Here is a 27,476-nt window from a genome sequence, read left to right on the forward strand (position 1 = left end):
AAGGCAGCATTTTAAACACTGCAGTGAGCACTAGATCATCAATACACCCATTGTAAAACTAAACATGCCACAGATCGATCCTGTTAAGTAAATGCTAACAGAAAACCACGTCTTTTTCATACACACAGAACACAGATGCACTCTTACCTACTATGGAATAAGTAAATCACAAACTAAAAATAGAAATATGTAACATATAGTAACATAGTAAATGACAGCAGATAAAGATCTGAACGGTCCATCCATCTAGATAAAAATTAAACTGAACCACCCAAGAAGCCAGACTCTGCATACAATGAAACACCACAGAAACAGTGACATGTCCCCTAATACTATGCAAAATACAGAAAGCAGATGTAAATTTGAAAAATCTGATAATCACCACTTTACAAATTAACAAATAGAAATAAAACAAAAAAATGGAACATAACAAAATACTATTTTATTGGACTAATACTTTTTCAATTAGCTTTCAGAGGCCAAAACTTCATTCCTCAGGTCAGTACAGTATACTGCTGTTATTGCAACCTGTCCTGAAGAAGGGAATTTTGATCTTTGAAAGTTAGTAAAACATGTATTAAAATTAGTCCAATAAAAAGATTACTTGAGTTCCATTCACTATTTATAAACGTTTATCAATACAGCTACAATACCACTGTTATAAAGCAACCAAAAAAACAAAAAAGTAGCAAAATTTTTTTCTACCTTTTGTCATTTCTGGTTTCTGCTTTCTTCATCTTTTCACTCTCTTCTTTTCATCCCGTCTGCACTCTCTCTCTGACTCTTCCATCCATTGTCTGCCCCCTCTCCCTTCCATATGACATCTTTGTATGCCCCTTCCATAAACTGTCTATCCTCTCCCCTTCCATCCAGCTTGTGCCCCTTCTCTCCTTTATATGATTCATTTCAGCTTCACCTTCTCTCCCCATTCTTCTCTCATCTCTGTCTTCACCCCCTCCCCATGCTGTCATCTCTCTTTTCCTTTCCTTCCTCCCTTGTACCCTACCCCACTTTCTGAAATCCATCTCCTTCCCTTCCCTCCCCCATGCCTTAGAATCTCTCCCAATTGATAACATATTGTAATGATTAGGCACCTTTTATTAAACTAAAAGTATAATTATAATTTTGGGAAGGGGGGGATGTATAGCTATATTATTGGTTAAATCAATGTTTTTCAATTTATTATATGTGCGATATGTTTGCTTTATAATATCTGTGGAAAGGGTGGGTGGGAAAGGGACTTAATTTATATATTGAAGATGATACTAGAAAAGAAATTCAAGTGATGTGTATGATTTAATTGATGTATTATTGTACACTTGATGTAAGATGAAAAAATGAATAAAGAATTGGGAAAAAAAAGAATCTCTCCCCTCTCCTTCCATTTTTCCCTCTCCCTCCATGGTCTGGCATCTCCAATCCTTCCTTTCCTTCCCCTTCCCATGATTTGGCATCTCCAATTCTTCCTTTCCTTCCCTCCCTCCCTTCCCCATGGCCTAGTATCTCTCTCTCTCTCCTCTTCCCCCCCTCTTGTCACCCCATCACTGAACACTTGCCTTCCACTGTCGGCAGTAACAGCCTTCACAACTCGCTGTTGTGGACAGCATCAGGTCTTCCTCCCTGCCAATCCCGCCTACTTCCTGCTTCCACAAAGGCAGGACCCAAGCACAGAGGAAGGCTCTGACATCAGCCACAGCAGCAAGTTGTGAAGATGTTCCCAGATCACAGGGGCCTAGAGAAGCAACCCCTTATGGTCTGCACCTGGGGTGGACCACCCCCTGTCCCATCTCCCCTTGGTATACCACTGGTACTCAGAATCCTTTGAGAATTCCTCATGTATGGAAAGACAAAAGTCTTTTCAAATTGCTGAGGTGGAAAATTCTACTTTACTGGGAATGAATTCTCCTACTGGTCCAGGAGCTAGACAATTTGTCCACTACCATTTGCTGGAAACAGAGCAATATTGAGCATTCTGAGGCTTCACGGTGCAATAAAGGGGGGTGAATCACACTGGACTATTTTGTTTCTTTGTCTCCATCCACAGGTCAATAAGACATAACCCACAGATTCTGGACTGATCTGGTATGGATGTAAACAAATTATCAGTTTAGCACAAAAATGATAAAAATCGAGCTCTTTTGTTAAGATTTATGAGTTTCACAGAGAGGGATTTAGATGGATTGACTGCATATGTTGCATTTGTTACTCTAACTGGAACTTTACCTGAGACATTGTGTAGAATTCCACCATAGCAGCAGTAAGAGGTTCTGCATATGTACGAAGTGATGGGATGAGCCTCAACATTGCACGATTGAATGTTCCATAGATCTGAGTGAGTGATGCAGGTCCTGGGTAATCCACATATACAACAGGTATGTGACGTAGAAACCTGGGCAGAAGGAAACCCGCATAAAATAAATTTTCCCTTCCCTGGTTTTACAATAAAAGCAGTAAATTATCATGCAGATTAAAGGATAAAGGTTTGCTTTGTCAATGAGTAAGTATTTAAGAAATGAATAATACTGTCTTATCTATATTAAAAGTTAGCTGCACATGGCCCAATTTTGTAAAAATTTCACGAACTAAATAAATTAAATAAGAAAACAAACCTGTAGCCATTAGACTAATCACAAGCTGTCTTTCAAAACACCCAGATAATTAAAATGGTTGGTGTTCTGTTTTGGGATATACAGAAAACATTACCTATGTGAAAGTGGTTTTCTTCCCGGGTCAGTAGGTGGATTACAAGCTCCAACAAACTGAATTCTCTCCAGTTTCACCCATGTCTGGTCTGATGTACGATAGAAACCTCCATGTTCCACCATCTACAGCAAAAAGGATTGTTTTTTTAAATACAAGTTATGATTATTACATTTAAAACATTAAAAATGCTAATTATTTCACAATGAAGCCAACCTGTCTGATGAATGATATGACCCTCTGCGTGCCATATTTGTCCATATCTGGTAAGTTGATCTCATCACAGAACAGCACTAGCCACTTCCCTAGCTGAACAGGGGCTAGCACCACACCATTAGGCGTACGCCTGTACTCGCAGTAATGATCAAAGGTCTTCAGAAGTAGCTCTGGTGTTGTAGCACTAGAGAAGTTTAGTCCTACAACCTAAAAGAGAGGGTGAATGGAAACCAAAATTAGCCAACACAACGGATATGCACCAATTTCATACACACTTTTTAAATACAGTGTTGAGGATTCAAACAAAAATCTATACAGTATTGAGATAAGGCAGCAAATTTCTGCATCTCAATGACCACGAATTTGGTCTTGGAGAATGAGATGTACAATGTCTGCATCTATGAGGAAAACTTGGTTCTTTTTGTCACATAGAGCTTTTTGGACCCCAGTTCGTTTGCAAAAGTTAGATAGATCTAAGTCTAATAAATGCTGGCATTGTAATCTGGAAGTAGGGACATTGGATCATTTACTTTTTTACTGTCCCTGTTATTAAATTATTTTGGAATTCAATTTGGACGCAGGTTAACTGATTACTTGAAAATCATGTTGCTTTGTCTTATAATACTATTCTGTTTGGCATGGCTATGAGGAAAAAAAGTCAAATTTCATCTTATAACAACAAACTTCTATTAATAATGACAGGGGTGGCAATTCAGCACATTACGGCTAATTGTAAAAATTATACAAATCTTAATTAGAATTCACTTTGTTACATTTTTAAAATGGAAAGAGCAATTGCTATACAGAAAGGTAATTATAACAACTTTATAAAGATCTGGGGGCCATTAGAGAATTATTGTAATGAATGAACATCGTTTTCCTTTCTGTTACATGTATTTTGTTGGGGGGAGGGGGGAAACTGGATGATTAATATTTTTATTTAATGATTGGATTTCTGTTGAAGAATTGTTGGGTGGGGGGAAAGGGTTATAATTTCTACTTTAAAGGATTATATGTATAAGAATGTCAAGTGCTGTATATTTTATTAGTAATGTAATGTTTTAATATTAATCACTTGTTTGTCAGTTTTAAAATGAATAAAGAATTAAAAAAAAAAATCTATACAGTAATCTTATCATAGGAGATTGTTATAATAGGCAAACTAGAACAATTTCTAATATTTGCCAATGTAATAATGAGAACTATTCGCAATCTCCTCTTAATAGGAGGGTGCAGGAACAGCAGCAGAAATATAGCACTGGTTTCAAGCTTCAATCATACCACAAAGCAATGTTACTTACCGTAACAGTTGTTATCCAGGGACAGCAGGCAGCTATTCTCACTAGTGGGTAATGTCATCCGACAGAGCCCCAATACGGACATCTTGCAAGCATGTCTTGCTTGAAGAAACTCAGAAGTTTCGAGATGCCCGAACCGCGCATGCGCCAGTGCCTTCCCGCCCGATGGTCCGGGCGTGTCTCCTCAGTTCAGGTAGCTAGCAGAGAAGCCAACCCAGGGGAGGTGGGTGGGACGTGAGAATAGCTGCCTGCTGTCCCTGGATAACAACTGTTACGGTAAGTAACATTGCTTTATCCCAGGACAAGCAGGCAGGTATTCTCACTAGTGGGTGACCCCCAAGCTAACCTCAATGGGATGGAGGGAGAGTTGGCAACTTAGGAGAACAAATTTTGTAACATAGTTTGGCCAAACTGTCTATCCCGTCTGGAGAAAGTATCCAGACAATAATGAGAGGTGAACGTATGAACCGAGGACCAAGTGGCAGCCCTACAAATCTCCTCAATCGGTGTCGATCTGAGGAAGGCTACAGAGGCTGCCATTGCTCTGACCTTATGGGCTGTGACCTTACAGGGAATGGGTAATCCAGCCTGGGCATAGCAGAAAGATATACAAGCCGCCATCCAGTTGGAGATGGTGCGCTTCGATACAGGTCGTCCCAACTTGTTTGGATCAAAGGAGACGAAAAGTTGAGGAGCAGTTCTGTGTGGTTTGGTGCGATCCAAGTAGAAAGCCAAAGCACGTTTACAGTCCAGAGTGTGAAGAGCTGATTCTCCAGGATGAGAATGAGGCTTTGGAAAGAACACTGGAAGCACAATGGATTGGTTGAGGTGAAATTCAGAGACCACTTTAGGCAGGAATTTCGGGTGAGTGTGGAGGACCACCTTGTCATGATGGAATACTGTGAAAGGTGGGTCCGCCACCAAGGCCTGAAGCTCACTGACCCTGCGAGCAGATGTGAGGGCCACCAGAAAAACCACTTTCCAAGTGAGAAACTTTAGTGGAGCCTTGCTCAGAGGCTCAAAAGGAGGTTTCATAAGCTGAGAAAGGACAACATTTAGATCCCAAACCACTGGAGGCGGTTTGAGAGGAGGATTGACATGAAAAAGTCCTTTCATAAATCTGGAAACCACAGGATGAGAAGAGAGAGGTTTCCCTTGTAGAGGCTGATGGAAAGCCGCAATAGCACTCAGGTGGACTCGTATAGATGTCGACTTGAGACCAGACTGAGACAGATGTAAAAGATAGTCCAAAACAGAGGATAGGGAGGCTTGCTGAGGCTCCTTAGAATTGGAAATACATCATGAAGAAAATCTAGTCCATTTTTGGAAGTAGCATTGACGAGTAGCAGGCTTTCTGGAAGCCTCCAAGACATCCCTCACCGCCTGGGAAAACTGGTGCGGAGTTACGTTGAGAGGAACCAAGCTGTCAGGTGGAGAGACTGCAGGTTGGGATGAAGCAGAGACCCCTGATGCTGAGTAAGCAGTGAAGGAAACACTGGAAGTAGGTACGGTTCCCTGCTGCTGAGTTGAAGTAGAAGGGAGAACCAAGGTTGCCTGGGCCACCGAGGAGCTATCAGAATCATGGTGGCATGGTCGGACTTCAGCTTGACCAGAGTCTTTTGAATGAGAGGGAATGGCGGAAACGCATACAGAAAGCGATTCCTCCAATCCAGCAGAAAAGCATCTGCCTCGAGGCGATGAGGAGCGTAGATCCTGGAGCAAAACTGAGGCAGCTTGAAATTGTGGGGAGCCGCAAAGAGGTCTATCTGAGGCGTTCCCCACTGAGCAAAGATCTGATGAAGGGGCTTGGAATGGAGTGTCCATTCGTGAGGCTAGAGAAGACGACTCAGTTTGTCCGCCAAGACATTGTCCCTCCCCTGAATGTAGACAGCTTTGAGGAAGGCGTTGTGGCGAACCGCCCAATCCCAGACTCTGAGAGCTTCCTGGCAGAGGGAGGCCGAGCCTGTACCCCCCTGCTTGTTGACATAATACATGGCGACCTGATTGTCGGTGCGAATGAGGACCACCATGTCGTGAAGCAGATGTTGAAAAGCTTGAAGAGCATTGAAGATGGCTCTGAGCTCCAGAAGATTGATTTGATGGAGTCGGTCCGCACAGGTCCAGAATCCCTGAGTGCGAAGCCCATCCAGATGCGCTCCCCAGGCATAGGTCGAGGAATCGGTTGTGAGAACCTTCTGGTGGGGAGGAGAATGAAACAGCAAACCTCTGGATAGATTCGAAGAGGTCATCCACCAGAGTAGAGACTGCCGAAGAGCAGGAGTGACTGTGATGTGTCGAATCAACGGATCCAACACCTGAGTCCACTGAGATGCCAGGGTCCACTGAGGAATTCTGAGGTGGAGTCTGGCAAACGGAGTCATATGAACTGTAGAGGCCATGTGGCCCAGGAGGACCATCATGTGTCTCGCTGAGATGGTCTGGCGAGAAGACACAGACTGGCAGAGATGAAGAAGAGCATCCATGCGCTGAGGAGGAAGGAATGCTCTGAGACGTACGGTATCCAGGACAGCCCCGATGAAGGGAAGAGACTGGGTCGGCTGTAGATGAGACTTGGGAAAGTTGATCTCGAATCCCAAACTCTGCAGGAACAGAATCGTTGACAGGGTCGCTGAGATGACCCCTGAGGCCGAGGGAGCCTTGATCAGCCAGTCGTCGAGGTAGGGGAATACCTGAAGACCATGGTTCCGGAGGGCCGCAGCCACCACCACCAGACATTTTGTGAAGACTCTGGGGGACGAAGACAGGCCGAATGGAAGCACTCGATACTGCAGATGGAGATGTCCCACCCGAAATCTGAGGAACTTGCGAGAGGCCGGATGAATGGGAATATGAGTGTAGGCCTCCTTGAGATCCAGAGAGCATAACCAGTCGTTCTGCTCGAGGAGGGGGTAGAAAGAAGCAAGTGTCAGCATGCGAAACCTCTCTTTGACTAGGAATTTGTTGAGGACCCTGAGGTCCAAAATGGGTCGCAGGTCGCCTGTCTTCTTCGGAACCAGGAAGTACCGGGAGTAAAACCCCTGGTTCAGTTGGTCCTTCGGGAACGGCTCCAAGGCACGAAGCCAGAGCAAAGCCTGAGCTTCCTGAAGAAGAAGGGCGGTCTGAGTCAAGTTGGAAGGATACTCTCTTGGAGGGTAGTCCGGAGGGACCCGATGGAAATGAAGAGAGTATCCTTCCTTGATGATAGTAAGGACCCAGAGGTCGGTTGTTATGGCCTCCCAGCGATGATAAAAATGATGGAGGCGCCCTCCGATGGGAAAAACAGGGGGAGGCAGAACGAGGTTGGTTATGCCCTCGACGAGACAGTCAAAAAGGCTGAGTGGTCTTAGGGACAGCAGGCGACTGAGACTTAGGCTGACCCTTCTGGGGAGGCTGTCGCTTCGCCGGTTGCCTCGCAGGAGGAGTTTGCCTCGGCTGATAACGCCGCTGATAAATCAACGGCAGGCGAGAAGGTCGAGACTGCTGAGGCTTAGGCTTCGGCCGAAGGATAGATTGGAAGGACTTTTCGTGGTCAGACAACTTCTTCATGACAGTCTCGATAGATTCGTCAAAAAGATCCGCCCCAGCACACGGGACGTTCGCCAGGCGGTCCTGAAGATTCGGGTCCATATCAATGGTCCGCAACCAGGCCAACCGGCGCATCGCCACCGAGCAGGCCGAGAGCTCGAACGCATCATAGGCAGATTGCATCAACTGAAGCCGAAGTTGGGACAGCGAAGCAACCACTTCCTCAAACTCAAACCTAGCCTGGGACTCGATGTATGGTGTGAACTTCAGAAGCACAGGTAGAAAAAATTCCAAGTAGGATGCAAAGTGGAAATTTTAATTCAGGACTCGAGACGTCATCATCGAATTCTGATAGATGCGTCGACCAAACTTATCCATGGTTCTGCCCTCGCGGCCCGGAGGCACTGAAGCATAGACCTGGCCAGGATGAGACCGTTTGAGCGAGGATTCGACCAGGAGGGACTGGTGAGAAAGCTGAGGACCCTTGAAGCCTTTATGATGCACCGTGCGGTACCGCGCATCCAATTTGCCAGGGACCGCAGGGATAGAGTAAGGAGACTCGAAGCATCGCATGAAGGTCTGGTCGAGGAGCTTGTGCAGGGGAAGCCGCAAGGACTCTGCCGGAGGACGAGGCAAGTGCATGGTATCGAGGTACTCCTTGGAATATCGAGACCCAGCATCGAGAGTAATGTCCATGTCATCTGCCATCTGCCTGAGGAACGATGAAAAGGACAGTTGGTCCGCCGTCGCCGGTCTGCGAGACGGACTAGAAGAAGAAGAGGCTTCAGGCTCCAGAGAGGCCTGCGAGCAACAGGACGAGTAGAAAACCTCGGGGTCCTCGAACTCCGGGCCCGGAGGAGGAGACCTAGTCGAAGCAGCATACCCCAACCGAGGCAATTTCTTCTGAGGCGAGACGGTCGAGTGTCGAGAGGAATGCTTCGAAGAATGTCTGGATCGATGCCCCTCTCGATGCCTGGAAGGGGATCGAGCCCATCTGTGAGAAACTGGGTCAGACGCCTCCAAGGAGCAGATCGGATTCGATGCCGTCGATCGCAGAGGCGGAAGAGTCGGCGCCTCCCCCGACAACGCCCAGGCTTGATAGGGGGTTCGGAAGAACTCGTCCTGCTTCCTGCTATGCCCAGGACTGGGTGGCCCCGAAGGTGGACGCCACACTGAGTCATGGGGCGGAGTAACCGTTTCCAAGGGAGGCAGGTCACTAAACGAGGCTTTCCTCGAGGGGATGGGCTCCAAGGGAGGCATATCACTAAGGGAGGCCCTCCTCGAGGGAATCGGTTCCAAAGGAGGCACAGCACTAAGGGAGGACCTCCTCGAGGACCCGGACATCGCTCGCCGCTCCTCCTCGCCGAGCAACGAGGTCGTGCGGCGAGGAGGAGGAGGAGGGGGCGGTCCGCCCCTCGAAACCGAAGCTGGGAGGTCACCCTGGATGGTGGCAATCAGCCGAGGCCCCATGGTCTGCATGAGCTCCACGAACTGAGCCTCCAGAAGGGACCGCAACGAAGCCGATATGGAGGGATCCACACCAAAAGGGGGTCCTTCCGCACAGTCTTCGCGCTCCTTCGGTGCAGCGTGCTTCTGCTTGCCAGTCTTCGGCACCTTGAGCACCACCAGTGGAACTGTAGGGGTCGATACCTGCTCCGAGGAGACGGAGGAAGGCACCGGCGCCGAAGTCGAAACCGGTGTGAACGATGCTGGTTTCAGGAGGCCTGAAGCAGCCGGGGAGGCAGAGGGCTTCGCTGAAGGAGTCGAAGCACCCGTCGATGTCGAAGCTGCAGGATCCGATGAAGCTTCCATCTTGAACATGGACTCCCACAGTAGACAGCGGCGCTTAAACGCTCTCGCCGTAAGAGTGGAGCAAGGCCGGCACGATTTCGGGAAGTGATCCGGTCCCAGACACTGTAAGCAGCGTCGATGAGGGTCCGTGAGCGAAATTGCGCGCTGGCACTTGCTACACTTTTTAAAACCGGTAATCGTCCGGGACATAGGCCGGAAAAGCTCCGCTGCAAGGTCGAAGGCGCGGGGCCCCAGCCACGCGGCCGACCCGGTATCGGAAGGAAAAATTTTTTTTTTTTTTTTTGAAAAAAGAAATCAAAGAAAGAAATAAATGCACAGGAGAGCCAAAAGAACTCAACCCGCGGCAAAACAGAAGGCAAAAAAAGAGATTCAATGGGCGCAAATTGAAGATAGACTTCTCAGCTCCGCGGAAGAAAAAGAACTGAGGAGACACGCCCGGACCATCGGGCGGGAAGGCACTGGCGCATGCGCGGTGCGGGCATCTCGAAACTTCTGAGTTTCTTCAAGCAAGACATGCTTGCAAGATGTCCGTATCGGGGCTCTGTCGGATGACATCACCCACTAGTGAGAATACCTGCCTGCTTGTCCTGGGATAATAAAGATTACATTAGCAATTTCTATTCCACCATTGCCTTGCAGTTCAAGGCGGATTACAAAAAAATTACAAAAACGTATTACAAGAAGAAGATATTTGGTAATTTCTAGAGGAGATAAAAGAGTAGATGAGGTTGCTTTGGGGAATCGGGAAGGTGTTGGGACGTGGTACTGGGAAGTGGGAAGGAGCTAACGGTATTAAGTCATTTGCAGGAATTTCTTAAATAAGATTCTTAAATAGAAACTCTATCCAAAAAATGATAGCTTATTTCAACTGGTACTGATACCCAAATGTATCCTTACATTTCATGAAGTGGTCTATATTAGGTAGCACTTTTGGACACATCAAAAGGCCTTTGCTACAAATGGCTGAAAACACATTCAAGTCATGCCACTGCCCTAGAACATTGCAACTTTTTTGTGCTTGTTCCATTCTAATAACCTTTAGAAGCAAATTATGACTTAGGGCCTAAACAGCACTTGAATTGTATTTCCAGACCCTATGCTGAAATTAATACAAAGTTGGCTTTAGCTCACATATAAAGGCACCGAGGTGATTTAGATACTTGAAAGTTTTCTTACCTCCATATCAGGTAGGGCTCTCAGAGCACTGAAGAGAGTCATAGTCTTCCCGGAACCTGGAGGGCCACAAAGGACTAGGGGCTTGTGCTCTGCTAGCCATGTATACAGCAAAGCCTCATGGCGTACTGTATCTAAGGTGGGAACCACAACATCAGGCGCAGCAACTTTGTGTGTTTCAACTTCAATTTGAGGAACTTTAGATTGCCAGGGCGACCATTCACCAGTGATAGATACCTAAGTGAAAAAAGTATTACAGACATAAGGGAAGTAGTTATAAAACTGAACTGTACCATCAATCTCTTAAATCTAATAATTTCTTACATTTTTAGGTAGGGGCTGGCATCACTGTACATTGTCATGAGAAAGTGGTCACCGCGGGTACGGGGATAAGGCCATTACACCATTTGGGTGGCTGCCTTCCTCAACTTTCTACAGAGAATATATTAACCATTTTAAATTGAACGCTTGTGATGAGGAAGATACAGCCCATTTACAGCCTAGAAAACACCGAGGGTTTTGAAATGTGAAAGTGTACTTCAGTATCTGAATACAAAAAGGGCATACTACCATGTTCCTAATCTGATCTATTAGTGGCATAGGAATACTGCAAAAAAAAAAAAAACACCCCAAAAAACCCCTGATGGGTAATAACAAATCTTATCATACAAGGACTACAAGGATGAACTTAACATTTGCACTGGAATGAATGTTCAACAAGCAACTGAAGGCACACGATGTTGGCTTTAATTTTAATATATATAGAGATCACATGCTGCAATGAGCTAGAGCAGAAGATGTGCTCAGCTTGTGGGCCCCACTTGGCTTTTTCACTCCCTACTAATTTCTATCACAAAACATAAACCCCTGGGTAGAAAGGATCAATATAACTAGCATTTTCAAAATCTGGGGACAACTACAAAGTTGACAGCAATGAAGGGAAAGGGCTAACCACTAGGACACTTCTGGAGAGCATGAGATGGAATTGGGGAGGGAAAGGGGGTATTCCGGTCAGAAAGATTCTGGTGATAAGTTACTGTACTATGGACATGTATGTTAAGACCTGCTCTTGATTAACTGTAAATCAAATAGCATGTGTTCATGGTGTCTTAGAGGAATCACCAATAAAGAAAAAGATTTTTCTATAAAAAATAGATCTAGATATAAATGTACATATACACCATTTCAACAATTATCCTTTACCTCAAAGTCTATTATTGGCATGTTGGGAGTAGAAGGTAATGGTATTGTAGTTATACGACGGATATATTCGCCAAGTTCAGCTCTCATTTTTAAACGACTGTCACCAGAAAAGGACCACAGAATGGCATAGATAAGATATCGCTGTTGAAACAAATGAAAAAACAAACTGTTCAAACTTCAGTCTGCTGGAGAAATTGTGATTTATGGAAGCCTACAACCCAGTAAGCTATTTGTTCACTGAAAATCTATGTCTTAGGATATATTATGTGCATATTTGAGTTATCAAAAATCTGTCCTCTGCATCATTACCTGGATATAGCGTTCAAGCTGATCAATCTGCATTGGGAAGTCAGGATGATTGGCATTGTATTGAGCAATATTTCGACATGCTTGGTGCAACATTGAAAAGAGAGACCCAAGACAGCGCAAGCGAGTAAGATCCATAATATGCTCCAACTTAAAGGCATGCTCAAGGGCTTTAATGATCAATCCATTGGATGTGAAATATGGTTGCAAAATTGTTGCCACATCTCTCTGAATCTGTGGATAAAATGAACTTTTTTGAACTGTTAAATGTACTGGACACGTTTACAACTGTATTTCTTAAATTTAACAACAGCATATATCAACAAAAAAGTCAAAACTCCTCCCATAACTGGGCAACTAAATCCTAAGTTATTCAGAATTCTACCTGTAGCATAGGCGAAGAGGATTCTTCAGTTTCATCTTCTTTGCCTTTTCGCCTACGCTGGGCTTCCTCCTCACCCTCATCCAGAGGGATGCTCTTCAGTCTGGCCAGGAAGTTATTGAATATCATGTCAGTACTCAGAACATCCTCACTGAACCACACCATGCCACATCTTGAAACTGTGGCCAAAGTAGCATATTTCAAATCTTGTACTTCAAACATGATGCGAACCTAAAGATAAAATAAATCTGATGTTTCGAATTGCAAAACATTTGAAAACAAGCACATGAGGTTAAAAAAAAAAAATTCTAGTCAATTATGTTTAAATGATTTTTATTATTCCAACAGTAAGAAGCAAATACAAACAGTAATACCATTCAGGAAATAACATTTTCAATAATATAATCAGTTCCCCTCCCTTCCACCCCTCCCCTCCCCTCCCCAAGAATCCATGGCCAGTCCAACAGCTGAGAGTGGGAATAAAATCTTAAAGATTCAAAAGTCTACTGCGAGCACGTGGTGTGAGGTCCTGCCAGAAGTGCTCCCACACCTGACAAAATTTGCGACCCGGGCCAAGAGTCAAGTCTCCCACCATGCGTCTCTCCAGTGTTGCGTGCACTATCATTAGGGATCTCCATTGTGCATATGACGGTGGATCACAGGAGAGCCAGTTGGTGAGGATGGCTTTTTTTCCCATCAAAAGGGCTCTGGAGATAAATGCTGACATTCCCCTGGGTTTGAATTCTAATCTAATCCTTAGGTTTGTATACCGCATCATCTCCACGTTTGTATAGCTCGGCACGGTTTACAGTAGAAGAAATAGGAAGGAACTACAACAGAGGGTTAGAGGTAGAAATGTGAAGAAAATTTAGAGGACTTGGGATGCCTGTCAATTATAAAAAACTAGTCTTTAAGTCCATTACATTAACGGGTGCTAGAATATATGTATGTCTGTCTTTCATTCTTTCTTTCTCTCTCTCTCCCCTTGGTCGCTTTCTGTCTCTCTCTTTCCTCGGCTGTCAACCATCACCCCTTGCCTGTTCCACCTGTCCAGCCGTAGGCCTTCTCCCTTCCTTTTACCTCCCCCTGTCCAGCAGCACTCCTTACCTGCTCCCCCTGTCCAGCAGCACTTCTTCCCTGCTCCCCAGTCACTCCTTCACTGCTCCCCTTATCCAGCAGCAGCCCTTCTCCTTTTGTTTTACCTCCCCCTGTCCATCAGCACCTCTTCCTGCTCCCCCTGTCCAGCAGTAGGCCTCCCTTCCTTTTTCCCCCTATCCACCAGCACCTCTTCCTGCTCCCCCTGTCCAGCAGTAGGCCTCCCTTCCTTTTTTTCTCCCCCTGTCCATCAGCACCTCTTCCTGCTCCCCCTGTCCAGCAATAGGCCTGCCTTCCTTACCCCCCATGCCCATCAGCACCTCTTCCTGCTCCCCCTGTCCATCAGTAGGCCTCCCTTCCTTTTTTTTTCCCCCAGTTCATCAGCACCTCTTCTTGCTCCCCCTGTCCAGCAGTAGGCCTCCCTTCTTCCCCCCCCACCAGACCAGAATCTCCCCTTTCTCTATCCCCCCCAACAGTCCAACATATCCCTTCTCTCTATCTCCCATCAATCAAGCATCTCCCCTCTGTCTCCTCCTGTCAGCCGCTGCCCTTACCTTTACACCTCAGATATCAAATGTAAGCAAGGCGTGTTTTATGATTCTTCATGAGCTGTATTCAAATGGACGGTACTGTGACCATGACATCTTCATGAGCTGTATTCAAATGGACGGTACTGTGACCTTGACACGTTTCATTCTCTTGTTCTTTCACCGTTAATAGCCAGATTAGATTATTGCAGCATCGTGTACTTAGACTGCTCCCATACATACTTCAAGAAGCTTCGCAAACTCCAAAACAGCCTTTAGATTGCTAAATCACACCCCTACATAGGATCATGTCTCTCCACTACTACAACTGGCTCCCTATTGATCAGTGCTTAGGATTTAAGTTACTCTCGCTCCTATTCAAAGCTCATAGGATAGATCTTCTGGATTATCTAGCAATTCTTTCTATCGAGCCGCTGCCGACAGGCTGGGTCCAGCTCCGGTGCGTCGCTCGCGCACAGCAGCGGGAGCAGCGTCACCAGCAGCAGCACCGCCATCGCCGCTTCTGGACACTGCGGGAGCCCCCGCGCCTGCGCATCACCCTGGCACGGGTATGCGAGCGGCAGTTGATTTCAGAGTGCACGAGGCCAGCTTTTAAACCCTTCTCGAGGGGGCGGGACACGCTGGTGAGGAGCTTCGGGGGCTGCTGCTGTTAGCCCCGGCAGAGAAGGAGCGGCTGAGCTGAGCCCTCGTGTGTTCCCCCCCCCTCCCTGGTGCCAGTGCCGCTCTCCCTCTCAACGGGCTGGGCCGGACCGTGGCTTCTTCGTAAGACGGGGGTCGCTGCATTTTTTAGGGCCGGGTCTGGCGGCGCCGTGTAGGGCGGAAGCGGGAGGTGGGGCTTCAGCACCGGCCGGGCGGCTCGCGCTGCCGGCCCCCAGGAGCTCGAGGCCGGCGGCGGACATGCCTGGCGTGCCATGGTGCAGGAGGAACAACGGCGCGAGGTGGAAAGCAGCAGGCGCGTGGTGCAGAGCAGGTGGTGACGTAAAAAGCGCGCATGCGCACTCGTGTTTCCGCGACAGATCAGGGAACACGATTTTTTTAGTGCGCATGCGTGTCCTACCATTTTATTATATTAGATTAACACAAACTACATTTAAGTGAGCAAGAACTAGGTACATCAAAAAGAGACTGTATTTTCACCACCCAAATATGGAGAAATAAGATCTTACCTGATAATATTTTTCCTTGTGTCCTTCCAGAGCAGTCCAAATGTTTGGCACATGCTTCCTTCCCAGCAGATGAAGACAGAAAACCAGTGATGCTCTATCACCCTCTATAGTAGGGCTGCCCAAGTCCGGTCCTCAAGATCTACTGGCAGGTCAGGTTTTCAGGTGGCCCCATAGTACTCCCAGCCAGAACAGAGGACCCAGCAAAAAACCTGTCCTTTTGTCACCAATACAGAGGCGAGGTCATCTGAGGCTACAGAAAGATGGAGGTGCTTCCCGCCAAAAACAGAGCTCAAACTGCCCCCCAAAAAAAAAGGAGCTCCGGAGGCCTGAAGTGGCTATGAGGCCTGAACCGTCCCAGCCGCTAAAGCAGGCACGCTGGCAGCAGCTGTAAGGGAGTCCCCAGCCACTTTGATGGTAAGGGAATCCTTTCTGCCCTGACCATTGGCGGCTGGGGAATGGTCAAGTTCCTGGAATCCTGTGGATTACAGGACCGAAGGCAACATGGATTCACTAGAGGTAGGTCTTGTCAGACAAATCTGATCAATTTCTTTGACTGGGTGACCAGAGAATTGGATAGAGGATGTGCGCTAGATGTGGTGTATTTAGATTTTAGCAAAGCCTTTAACAGTGTTCTACACAGACGTCTAATAAATAATCGGAATGCCCTCGGGATGGATCCCAAAGTGACGGGCTGGGTCAAGAACTGGTTGAATAGAAGGCGACAGAGGGTAGTGATCAATGGAGATCGCTCTGAGGAAAGGATGCCTCAAGGTTCTGTTCTTTTTAACATTTTTATAAACGATATTGCTGAAGGGTTTTCGGGTAAAGATTTGCCTCTTTGCGGATGATACCAAAATCTGCAATAGAGTAACATAACATAGTACTTCTTGACTGCGTAACCATACGTTTTATGCAGTTTACAAAAGATTATAAACTAAAGACAATTTGAGAATGACAAAAGAAGTTATTTGACCAAGTATTTTGAGAAGAGATGAGTTTTCAGTTGAGTTTTGAAATGTTTATAAGAACAGGCTCCAAGCAATAACAATCAAAATTCTCTATATCATGGGAAGCCGCTTGGAATGCTAAAGTATGGTGAAGAAATTTCTTGCTTTTACAGCCCTGTACTGACGGAAAGGTAGACACGCTGGATGGTGTGAACATCATGAAGAAAGACCTGGCTAAGCTTGAAGAATGGTCTGAAATTTGCTCCAGATATGGTTAGATCACAGGGTTGTATTTTGTTTTGAAGTTTCCTTTTCAGCGAGTTTAGAGGGAGAAGCTCTTGATTTAGGCTAGATGTGATTAGGGTTTACTATGGAAAGAGATCTGAAATAGGTGGAGGAAGATTGTAGGATAAGTTTGGGAGGAAAAAAGGGGGAGGGATTTATTTTTGCACATTTGCTTTAGAATTTTTATTAACTTCTGGAAAAAGAGGTATTGTATGGGGCATTTTTCAGTTCTGTTTTCTTGGACCCATGGTTTTTATTGAAATTTTATCTTTAATAAATATGCTCAAAAAATTAAACAAAAAAATGCATCCACCCAGAGTCAACACTCTCTCCATAGTGCTACGGAAGCATCACATCACATGCATCTGAATAAAGACAATTTGGGCACAGTTGTTTTGGTGGCCCACAAATGGTGAAGCAAACAGTCTAACCTTTTTTTTTTCTAAGGAATTTATCATCCTCAGATATCTGTGAACTTAGTAAACCCCCAGGAGTTTAAGATAGAAAACTTCTGGTGTATATGAGATATTTGCCAGTTAAGTACAGTTAAGTACAGGAAAGTCACTGGAAAGTTGTGGCTGTCTTCATCTGTTGGAAGGGCAGGGTAAAACTCTTATGTCTGGAGTGGTCTGGCAGGATAAAGCAGCATTCTTTGCAGCAAGTTATATACTTATTACCTAACTTATGAACATTAAATAGAAGTAAACATACATTTGGTGGAAGGCTGAGACGTTCTCCATTTGGCAAAGTCAGAAGTTTGTTATCATCCAACACAGAGTTTAAGTTCTCAACCCATTCAGGGTCCACATCCCCATCAAAGATGATCCACTGACGTTTCTGTAATTCTCCTCTCACATTGTCTATAATCCTATATTTATGGACAAAAACATTCATGTTAATTAAAATTAATTCTGCATTATGATATAGAGAAAAGGTTCCAGATTCAACAAAGTAAATTATAATTTTATAAGCTGATGTTCTTATGAAATTATTTCAAATTTACTTCAGTTGCTTGTAAAATATTAAAATTATATATGTATTCACTACCACCACCCATGAACACAAGTGTAAATGCCACCATATATTCTTTCCAAGAACATAAGAATAGCCATAAAAACATGAGAATTGTTGCTGCTGGGTCAGTCCATCGTGCCCAGCAGTCCGCTCACGCGGCGGTCCCTAGGTCATAGACCAGTGCTCTAAATGAGTCCAGCCTCACCTGCATACGTTCCAGTTTAGCAGGAACTTGTCCAACTTTGTCTTGAATCCCTGGAGGGTGTTTTCCCTTATGACAGACTCCAGAAGAGTGTTCCAGTTTTCCACCACTCTCTGGGTGAAGAAGAACTTCCTTACGTTTGTACGGAATCTATCCCCTTTCAACTTTAGAGAGCCCTCTCGTTCTCCCTACTTGGAGAGGGTAAACAACCTGTCCTTATCTACTAAGTATTTTGAATGTTTCGATCATGTTCCCTCTCAGTCTCCTCTTTTCAAGGGAGAATAGGCCCAGTTTCTCCAATCTCTCACTGTACAACAACTCCTCCAGCCCCTTAACCATTTTAGTCGCTCTTCTCTGGACCCTTTTGAGTAGTACCATGTCCTTCTTCATGTATGGCGACCAGTGCTGGACGCAGTACTCCAGGTGAGGGCGCACCATGATATCCTTCTCCGATCTGTTCGCGATCCCCCTTCTTTATCATTCCTAGCATTCTGTTTGCTCTTTTTGCCGCCGCCGCACATTGCGCAGACGGCTTCATCGACTTGTTGATCAGAACTCCCAAGTCTCTTTCCTGGGAGGTCTCTCCAAGTACTGCCCCGGACATCCTGTATTTGTGCATAAGATTTTTGTTACCGACATGCATCACTTTACACTTATCCACGTTGAACCTCATTTGTCATGTCGATACCCATTTCTCGAGCTTGATTATGTCACGTTGCCATACTGGGTTAAGACCAATGGCACATCTAGTCCAGTATCCTGTTTCCACAGTGGTCAATCCAGGTCAAAGCACTGCAGAAATTTAATACTTGAAATCTGAAAGTATAATACTGGATGGCTGATGAATTACAGAATTATGCAAAAAGGTTATATGAGATGCTTGCCCAAAACACAACTTGACCTGGAAGAAAATATCCTTATAGTAATATTTGGTGAAAGCATAAAGAGATGATCAAGTAATAGCTTTATATAGCTGATCAGTACCAATCTGATGCCTTTGTTTGGAAATGGAGGATGTTGAAATTTGAAGATGGGGCACTAATATTAACACAAAGGAACTAAATCATTTAAGACGGCACTTGCTTGTAGCATTTCTTAAGTACAGTATGAATATATGTGGTGGTTATCACACACATTTGTTGTGATAACCACAATTCTTGTTTTTTCAGATGGGACTAATAGATTCAACTTCACGATGGACTTAGAAACACTGTAAACATGTGCAATCTTGAATGATTTAGCTCCATGTAATAGTCTGATGTAGCTGAAGTGAAACAAGAGGCCCTTGGGTACAGTTTTGAAGACTATGGCAACAGGAATTTGAGATAAGCACCTGGTATTGTATGTGAAGATTTATGACATTACTGTCTACTATTCTAGCTGGAATGGGACATTTGTATATATTGGATGCTTTTTTAGGTATTGATGTGGTTGATATAAAAATATATCTACATAACATAAGAAACGCCTTCACCGAATCAGACCTTTTGGTCCATCCAGTCCGGTGACCCTCACACGCGGAGGCCAAGCCAAGTGTTCCCCGATGAAGACCTGTTTACCCGTATCCATCAATGTGATTTGCAAGAAGGTGTGCATCCAACTTGCCCTTGAAACCCAGAATGGTGGTCCCCTATCTGATATATAATATAAATATATTTTTAAAAATTTAGCTAGAAAACTGCTTTTTGATGGTGATATTTATGAGGCAGTTGATCAATTTGCTGTAAGCCCAGTTTTGAGCAGTAAGCTCTTTTGGGAACATTTGGCAGTGAGGTTTTGTCTTAAAATCACCATCAGAATCTTTAGACCGAATAGACAAGATTTGAAAATCTCTTACCAAAGTCAAGAATAGATTTCAAGCTCGGATGGAGCAAATGACCAATGTATTGCATTAGTAATAAGGGTTGGTTGCCTAAAGAAGTGTTTAAGAAACTCCAACCTACGCTCTTCAGAGTCCCGCAAAGCCAATCCGGCCTCTACTGGCACCGTATGCCGCTTCGCAATGGCCAAAACCACCGCATCCATCACCGGTGACTTCAAGGTATCTTTATCCCCCTCCGGGATAGGATACAGGTGGGCCATAGAACAAGCAAAATGAAAAGGCGTCTCCAGCACCTTCTACTGCCCAAGCACAATATCCCAAATATCCTGATGCATAGGAAAAGAGCCGGAGGCCAAGCAGATCCCTTGAAACAGGGGGTCCACAACATGTGGGGGCTCCTTTGTGTATTCCTTGAAATGCAAAACTGAGGCAACCTGAAGAATAAGTTCCTGGAGCTCTTCCCACTGAAAAAATGCGCAACACAGATACATCCTCGCCAGCTGGCAGTTCTGAAAAACCTCTGCCAGCGGCATCCGTCCCTCCGAGAGGATCCTGGAGGTCCACCAAGGGGTCCAAGTCCTCCTCAGGCGAAAATGGCTCCCCGAACAAGAATTGATCATCCCAAGAGACCCTCGGCCGCTTGGACGAAACCAGAGGGGGAGTGTCGAAACCTGCGCTAAAGGGGGCCCAAATAGGGGTGGATGCAGACCTGAGATCCCTGGGGTGGAAGCAAAACCCCCAGCTGCCTGAAGATAAGCCTTGTACAAGGCTAAAACAAATTCAGGGGAAAAATCTCCTGGAGGCCCAATAGGACTCACTGCCAAAGCAAGAGACCCAGCAGAAACCTGCCCCCATCTCTCCAATACAGCAGGAAGGTCACCTGAGGCTGCAGACAATATGGAGGAGCTTCCTGCCAAAACTGACACAAAACCCGCTGAAAACACACTCGCCCGAGACCTGCAGCGGCAAAGAGGCCTGAACCACCCTAGCCGCTAAAGCAGGCAAGCCAGCATAAATCTGTGAGGGAATCCCCAGCACCATCGGTGGTAAGGGAAACCTCAGTTCGCTGACCGGCAGCGAGGGTGGTGAGGAAAGCTCAGTCTTCCTCACTGCCTGCTACCGGCACCTGAAGCCAATGAGGACTCCCCTTTGCGGCGGCTAGCACACCATGAGCACAGGTCGGCCACATCGACCTCACGTCTGGAGCACTTTTTCCCTTAAAAAGTGCTCATTGTGCAATACGTGAGTAAGCTAAGAAAAAAGGTGCCAGTTAACAATAAAAATCAATTAACAGGATCTGAAGGCTTGCCTTCAGACCAGCACTGCCTCAGAATATTTTATTTTGAACAGACTCCACTGGCTCTCTAAGACATATGCCTTGCCGGTATCAGTTGCAAGGCTTACAGCTGAGGCACCTCTACAAAAAAAATTTGGGGGGAGGTGGAGGAAATGAGGGGGGAGGGACTCAACCCGTCAAGTGTGACACCCCCAAGGTCGGACAGACTGCCTAAAGCAGTGGTCTCAAACTCAAACCCTTTACAGGGCCACATTTTGGATTTGTAGGTACTTGGAGGGCCTCAGAAAAAATAGTTAATGTCTTATTAAAGAAATGACAATTTTGCATGAAGTAACTCTTTATAGCTTATAAATCTTTCCTTTCTGCTAAGTCTTAATAATAATAGAGAGACATATGATCAAAAAACTGTTTTATTTTACTTTTGTGATTATGATAAAAATACCGAGGGCCTCAAAATAGTACCTGGCAGGCTGCATGTGGCCCCCGAGCCACGAGTTTGAGAACACTGCCATAAAGAGTCCCCCCCCTCAAGCTCAGTCTAGCACCAGAAATGGGGACAAGAAAGCCACTAACAATTTTCAACAGCCCTACACTAAACAAGGGAAGACTGCAACAACTTATCACCACCTGTTGGAGACTGAGAGCAGATTAGGTGTATTAGGGACTGCACAAAAGTTTATGTCTCAGTCTCCACCTGTTGGTCATGGTATTACCCATCAGTGAGCTGTGCCGGTTTGGAGAGACACTGAAGAATAGCCTTACTCACTGTGACCAGTGCTGAACATATGCTGTAGCCTGCCTCAGCCCTTTACAGTAGTTAGAAAGGAGAATTACTGGCTCAAGCTGGGAATACCTTTTCACCGCTGATCTTCAGGCTGCCAGTCAGACACGGAGCCTGAACACCCCCCACCCCCGCAGACTGACAGACACGCTTACAGAAAAGAGAGATGAAAAACACAGCCAGCACCTTGCAAGACACTGTCTCCTGTCTCCTAACAGCCTGCGCTTGAACCCCTGCTAAGCAGTAGGTGAGAAATAAAAGTGGGGACGGCTTCGAGCTCAAAAAAATACTTGCACAGGCTGGCTAAGAAATACCACCAGGGATCGGCCTGTCAGTTGCAGACTGAAGTCAGCTTCTTCTCTACATAGAGAGAGCTGAAATCAAGGTAGAAGCTCCAAACACAGAAAACACCAAATAAATTCACTCATCTACCCTAAAACGATTCACAACCACCAAACAGAAACCACCACCCTTAACTGTGCCTACTTAAACGTCAGAGCCCTAGGTCCAAAAACAGAACTTATAAAAACCTGGATAAAAAACGAAAACCTAGACTGCCTCTTCCTCACAGAAACCTGGCTAACATCAGACACAGACCCAAGAATTACAGAAGTCTGCCCTCAAGGATACAAAATTACAGTGACCTGCAGAGAGAAAAAAAGAGGAGGTGGATTAGCAATCTTACTCAAAGACTCCCTAATCTTAAACATATTGGAAAAAACTTCCACCCCTTACATGGACCTTTTAGCATGTCAAATCTCTTCCACCGCACTGAAAAACTCACTAAACTGCATGCTCTGTTATATAACACCGGGAAACTGGGCCATGGTTAGATCCGAATTTGAAAACTTCATATACCAAAACTCACTTACAGCAGCACACAATCTTATCCTAGGAGACCTAAACCTTCATCTTGAAGACCATTCATCCAAGCCAGTAGACAATCTACTTTCTTTCCTCAATGCCCTATCCTTCCAAATTTTAAACCCACAAACTATTCATGAGAAAGGACACCAACTGGACATTGCAGCCTTCATGACCCATCAAACATCTACTTCAGAAATTCAAACGTCTAATGGAACCTGGTCCCCATCCCTCTGGTCAGACCACTACACTTACACCTTCAACATCATCTGGACCAAAAACAAATCCAAACCAATATCCAAAATAGTAACCTACACATCACGCAAACGCATCGAGCCCGCCATTTTCTGGTCAAAAGTAGACGAAACAATCCAAGAAGATAACCCCAAAGACTTCATTTCACACTGGGGCTATTTGAGCAACAACATCCTTGATGAACAAGCCCCACTTCGAACCAAAACCAGAACATGCAGACGATCAGACCAATGGTTCGATGAAGAATTACTCCTACTCAAGAGACAATGTAGACATCTGGAAAGAAAATGGAGAAAAACCAACCAAGATCACACGAAAACCGCCTGGAAAAAAATTAACAAACAATACAAACTTTCCCTCCTCCCTGCTAGGCTTTGTACCCTGTCCCCCCTCTGGTGATGTAGTGGTAGGCCAGGACAGGACACAGGACAGTCAGGGACAGGGCTTGATTCATCTGTCTGCACATTTCCCTACCTACTGCAGCACCTGTTTAATTACATTTTACTCTGCTGTTATCCATTTTGGATATTTTACAGAAAAGTGGCCTATACTAAATCACCTCAGATTTTACACTATTTTTTATGATCAAGGATCCTCTGTGCCTAGTCCATCCATGATTAAATTTAATTTTTTGCCTCACTACTACCTCTGTTGTTCATCAAATGATCCCAAGAAGAGATTGGGGTCTGTGGTCACCATTTCTGGCCAAAAGCACACTCTACCCTCTTTTGTATATTTGCCGGTATACTTTTAGATCATCCCCTACCCCTCTCCAGTACTTTTAAATCATCCCCCATCCCCTCCAGTACTTTTAGATCATCCCCCCACCAGTTCTTTTAATCACCCTCCCACCCCAGTACTATTAAATCATCCCCTCGTACCTGGTGGTCCAGTGTGTATTAGAGAGCTGCAAGAGAACGGGGATGATGGGAATCCCGGGGGACCTGCGGGTTCCCCCTTCGGGTCGCGGGGATCTTGTGGGGATGCTCCCTAGGGACACGGGGATCCCATGGGGACGCCCCCTAGGGTCGCGGGGATCCTATGGGCACGCCTCTGAGGGTCACGGGGTTCCTGTGGGGTTGGATGCGAGGCTCGTCTTCTCCCTACCTGCCCTGCCGCAGCACACAGCTAATCGGAACAGAAGTCTTCCATGATGTCAGCGCTGACATCGGAGGGAGGGCTTAAGCAAAGAACCAAACTCTATTTATATACCAGATTTATGGTAGAGCTAGAATTTAAATTCCAACCCTCTCCCCAAAAGATTAAAAACCAAGTACATCATTAAAAGACAAATGAAAGGAGAGAAAATCATCAAAATTGGCTTGCTGATCATAAATACTGTTTGAAGCAGAAGTGTAGTTAAGTGTAATTATTCTGGAATATGGTGGCTATATTTCTGTTTGCTTAGCAATTAAGATCTATTGTGGAAACAAATCTCAAACTTACTTTCTTAACACATGTGTAAACAACCCATCAGTCCATTCTCTGGTATTGGGATCCAATGTACCATATAGGTGATCTTTGCTGATGGCTTTTGGATCAATGATGTGAGCTACTCCTTCCACTCCCTCCAGTCTCTCCAAAGCTTTTAGTAGTACTCTCCATGCCATACTCTTCCCACTGCCAGAAGGGCCTACCATCATCAAGCCATGATTAATCTGAGTGATTTGGTAGAGTTGAAGAACCTGTAAAAGCAAATATTTTTTTATTATTTTCTCTGCCCGCATGTTAGATAGAGTTGAAGCAAATTATGAAGTGAGCCTTGTTCACTAAAGTGCCTAGCGGCAAAATATGCATGCACTGCCATATCTAAATGGGTCGTGCGCTTGAGACTACTGATATGCAAGAATCTATTGAGGAGTCTTGAGGAGAAGACACTTAAATGGAATAATATGCACCGTGGAGGCCATGTGACACAGAAGTATCATTAGACAGCTGGCCAAGATTGATGAAAGAAGGTAAGTCTGCTCACAAATTGAATCAATGCTGAGAGAGACAGTGTTAGAAATAAAAGGTGTGTAGCAGAACTCTGATAAATCACAGATTAAAGTTGGGATTTGGAAAAAAGATTTTGAATCCCCAGTGTTGAAAGAAGGGAATTGAATTGGGTCAATGCGAGGACTCATTACGAGGTTGGATCATTGATGAGCCAATTGTCCAGCCAGGGAAAACCCTGCCACTACTACCAGGTCCTTGATGACTACTCTGGAAGAGGATGCAAGGCCAAAAGGTAGTACCCTATATTGATAATGGTGCTGGGCTATTGGAAATCTGAATAATTTCCAGTAGTTCAGAACACTGGAACATGAGAAGAAACTTCTTTCCAGAGCTAGGGAGTATAGCCAGTCATTGCGACCCGAGAGGGAATATAAAGTTATCAGATGAACATATGAACTTGTTTTCCCATCAGTGGGAATTTTGCCCAGGCTCCTGAGGTCTAAAGTGACCGTAGACCTCCATTTCCCTTTTGGACTGAGGAAATACCAGAAGTAAAAACACCGGTTCCCCTACAGAGGTGAAAACTCTTCAAAGAAATATCCTTCCTCAAAGGAGTTGACTAGAAAGAGACTGTTAAGGTCTGGAAGCATGAAGATTAAGAGAAGATAGACATTCTCAAAAAAACCCCAAAAAAAACCCCCAACTTTTCTTTAATGTAGTGGCTTCTACCTCCCTTACAGCCACTCCCACTTTTAGAATGAAAAAGATGATGGAGCAAACATATATTAAGGAATAGATGTAGGGAAAAAGACTTAAAAGAACCATATGTCTTCTAAAGGCACTGTATAAACATTGATGGAACAGTGGAAGACATCCTGTAGAAGAACAACATAGTTAATTCTGCTTTAAGGAGAAAACCAGTGGAAGGTTCCAATATGGGATCTTTTTCATGAAACAAGTGTGCCTTTGCCCAAAAAAGGTTGAAAAACACTGGTCTAGATGGTTGTTGGTAAGGGAGATTTGAAATTTTTGACCTTGAATGTTAGGTGCCTTAATATAGCCACCAAGCGGCATCTCTCTTGTTTAAGGAACTTGCCCATTTTAAAGCTACTGTAGTATTCATACAAGAAACATACTTTCTGGCCAAGCATGAATATATATTAAGCATTGCAAGGTTCCAGACATCTATATGGCGTCCAACAGGTCTAACAAAAAAACGCGGGGGGGGGGGGGGCTGGAATACTGTTTGCAAGGGCTATACCTTTGCAGGTCCAATATGTAGATTGAGATCCAGAGGATAGATATCTTTCGTTAGTGGCTCAGGTAAAGGAGGCAGTATATACCTTGGTCAACATTTATGCTCCTAATGAAGGACGGGGGACTTTTAGCATCAGCTGGAGTCCTTTCTGCAGAAACAAGTTGAAGGGATTCTTCTACTTGGAGGGGATTTTAATCTGACCCTTGATACATCCAGGGATAATTCCACCTCAAAAGTGCTCTATGCACAGAAAGATAAGGCACAGCGCCACCAGGACATCAAAAATGAAGGGAGATGTTCAAACAATGAATATGTCCTGCGCATAAAAAAGTGCCTAATTCCAGACATGAGAGAGATTATATCAGGGCAGTGTGTCATAAAGAGGTGGTAAGTTGCTAAAATAAAAACAATCCATGGATATAGGAGAGCAAAAAAAGTCAAAAGTTGACGCAGTAGCAAAAAAGCCAATCGCGAAACTAAAACTAAGGTGAATCCAAAATCTAAAAAACACATAGTGGGAAACAATTGGAGGAGCATCAGGTTGATAAGGCACACCACCATTAGAAAATGTTAAAAAATTTAACTCTGTGCCTATATTGACTATATATAAAGTAATTATCTTGAATAGGAATCAAATAAACACAAAGAAAGTATTTTATAATTACTTTATTATGAAATATTAAGTAAACAGAATAGTGAAAAATTATAAAATACTTTATTCAGTGCGAAACCTGGGCCTGTTTGGCTGAACACAAAGCTGATATTCTGGCTGGAATCGAAGAAAGACACACACGTAGCTCTTCGTCAACAGCTCTCAGTCTCTCTCTGTATTTGGTTTTTATAGCATACAAAAATAGACAAATATACCCTCCATCCTTTTTATTAAACCACAATAGCAGTTTTTAGCACAGGGAGCTGCACTGAATGCCCAGCACTGCTCTTGACGCTCATAGGCTCCCTGCGCTAAAAACCACTATTGCGGTTTAGTAAAAGGTGACCATATTGTAAAATATAGACAGCAGATATAAATTCAGAACTGTGCATAGTAAGTGAAGGGAAGTTTTCATCTCTGGGAATTTACCCAGTTAACTATTAAGTTATTTGGGCAAATTCCTTTGAAAACTGTGGTAATACTGCCTCCACTTTGCTAAATTTAAAATAAAATCATTTTTCCTACCTTGTCTGGTGATTTCTGGTTGCACTTTCTTCTTCTGACTGTGCATCCAATCTTTCTTCCCTTCTATCAGCCTGTATGCTTTCTCTCCTCCACACCTCATTCCCTCCCCCAACTTTTTCTTCCTCTCTCCCTGACCTTTCTTTCTTTTTTTCTGTTTCTCTTCTTTCCTTCTGTTTCCCTGCCTGCCCCCTTTCTTTCTTTCTCCCTGCCGT

At 44.8% G+C, this 27,476-nt stretch overlaps 1 protein-coding gene across 1 annotated transcript in view; it reads right to left on the reverse strand.

The window, feature by feature from the left end:
* DYNC1H1 (dynein cytoplasmic 1 heavy chain 1) overlaps nucleotides 1-27,476 on the reverse strand; it is a 312,112-nt gene that overhangs the window by 166,882 nt on the left and 117,754 nt on the right. Inside the window, exons 33-41 of the mRNA XM_033953397.1 lie at nucleotides 24,338-24,576; nucleotides 17,368-17,524; nucleotides 12,619-12,846; nucleotides 12,237-12,467; nucleotides 11,928-12,068; nucleotides 10,728-10,961; nucleotides 2,917-3,123; nucleotides 2,704-2,825; nucleotides 2,224-2,389 (exon numbers count right to left, since the gene is read on the reverse strand). Coding sequence (XP_033809288.1) covers nucleotides 2,224-2,389; nucleotides 2,704-2,825; nucleotides 2,917-3,123; nucleotides 10,728-10,961; nucleotides 11,928-12,068; nucleotides 12,237-12,467; nucleotides 12,619-12,846; nucleotides 17,368-17,524; nucleotides 24,338-24,576 — 1,725 coding nt within the window. The remainder of the gene's footprint in view (nucleotides 1-2,223; nucleotides 2,390-2,703; nucleotides 2,826-2,916; nucleotides 3,124-10,727; nucleotides 10,962-11,927; nucleotides 12,069-12,236; nucleotides 12,468-12,618; nucleotides 12,847-17,367; nucleotides 17,525-24,337; nucleotides 24,577-27,476) is intronic.

Source organism: Geotrypetes seraphini, chromosome 7, assembly GCF_902459505.1.
Source record: "Geotrypetes seraphini chromosome 7, aGeoSer1.1, whole genome shotgun sequence".
In the NCBI taxonomy this organism is placed as follows: domain Eukaryota; kingdom Metazoa; phylum Chordata; class Amphibia; order Gymnophiona; family Dermophiidae; genus Geotrypetes; species Geotrypetes seraphini.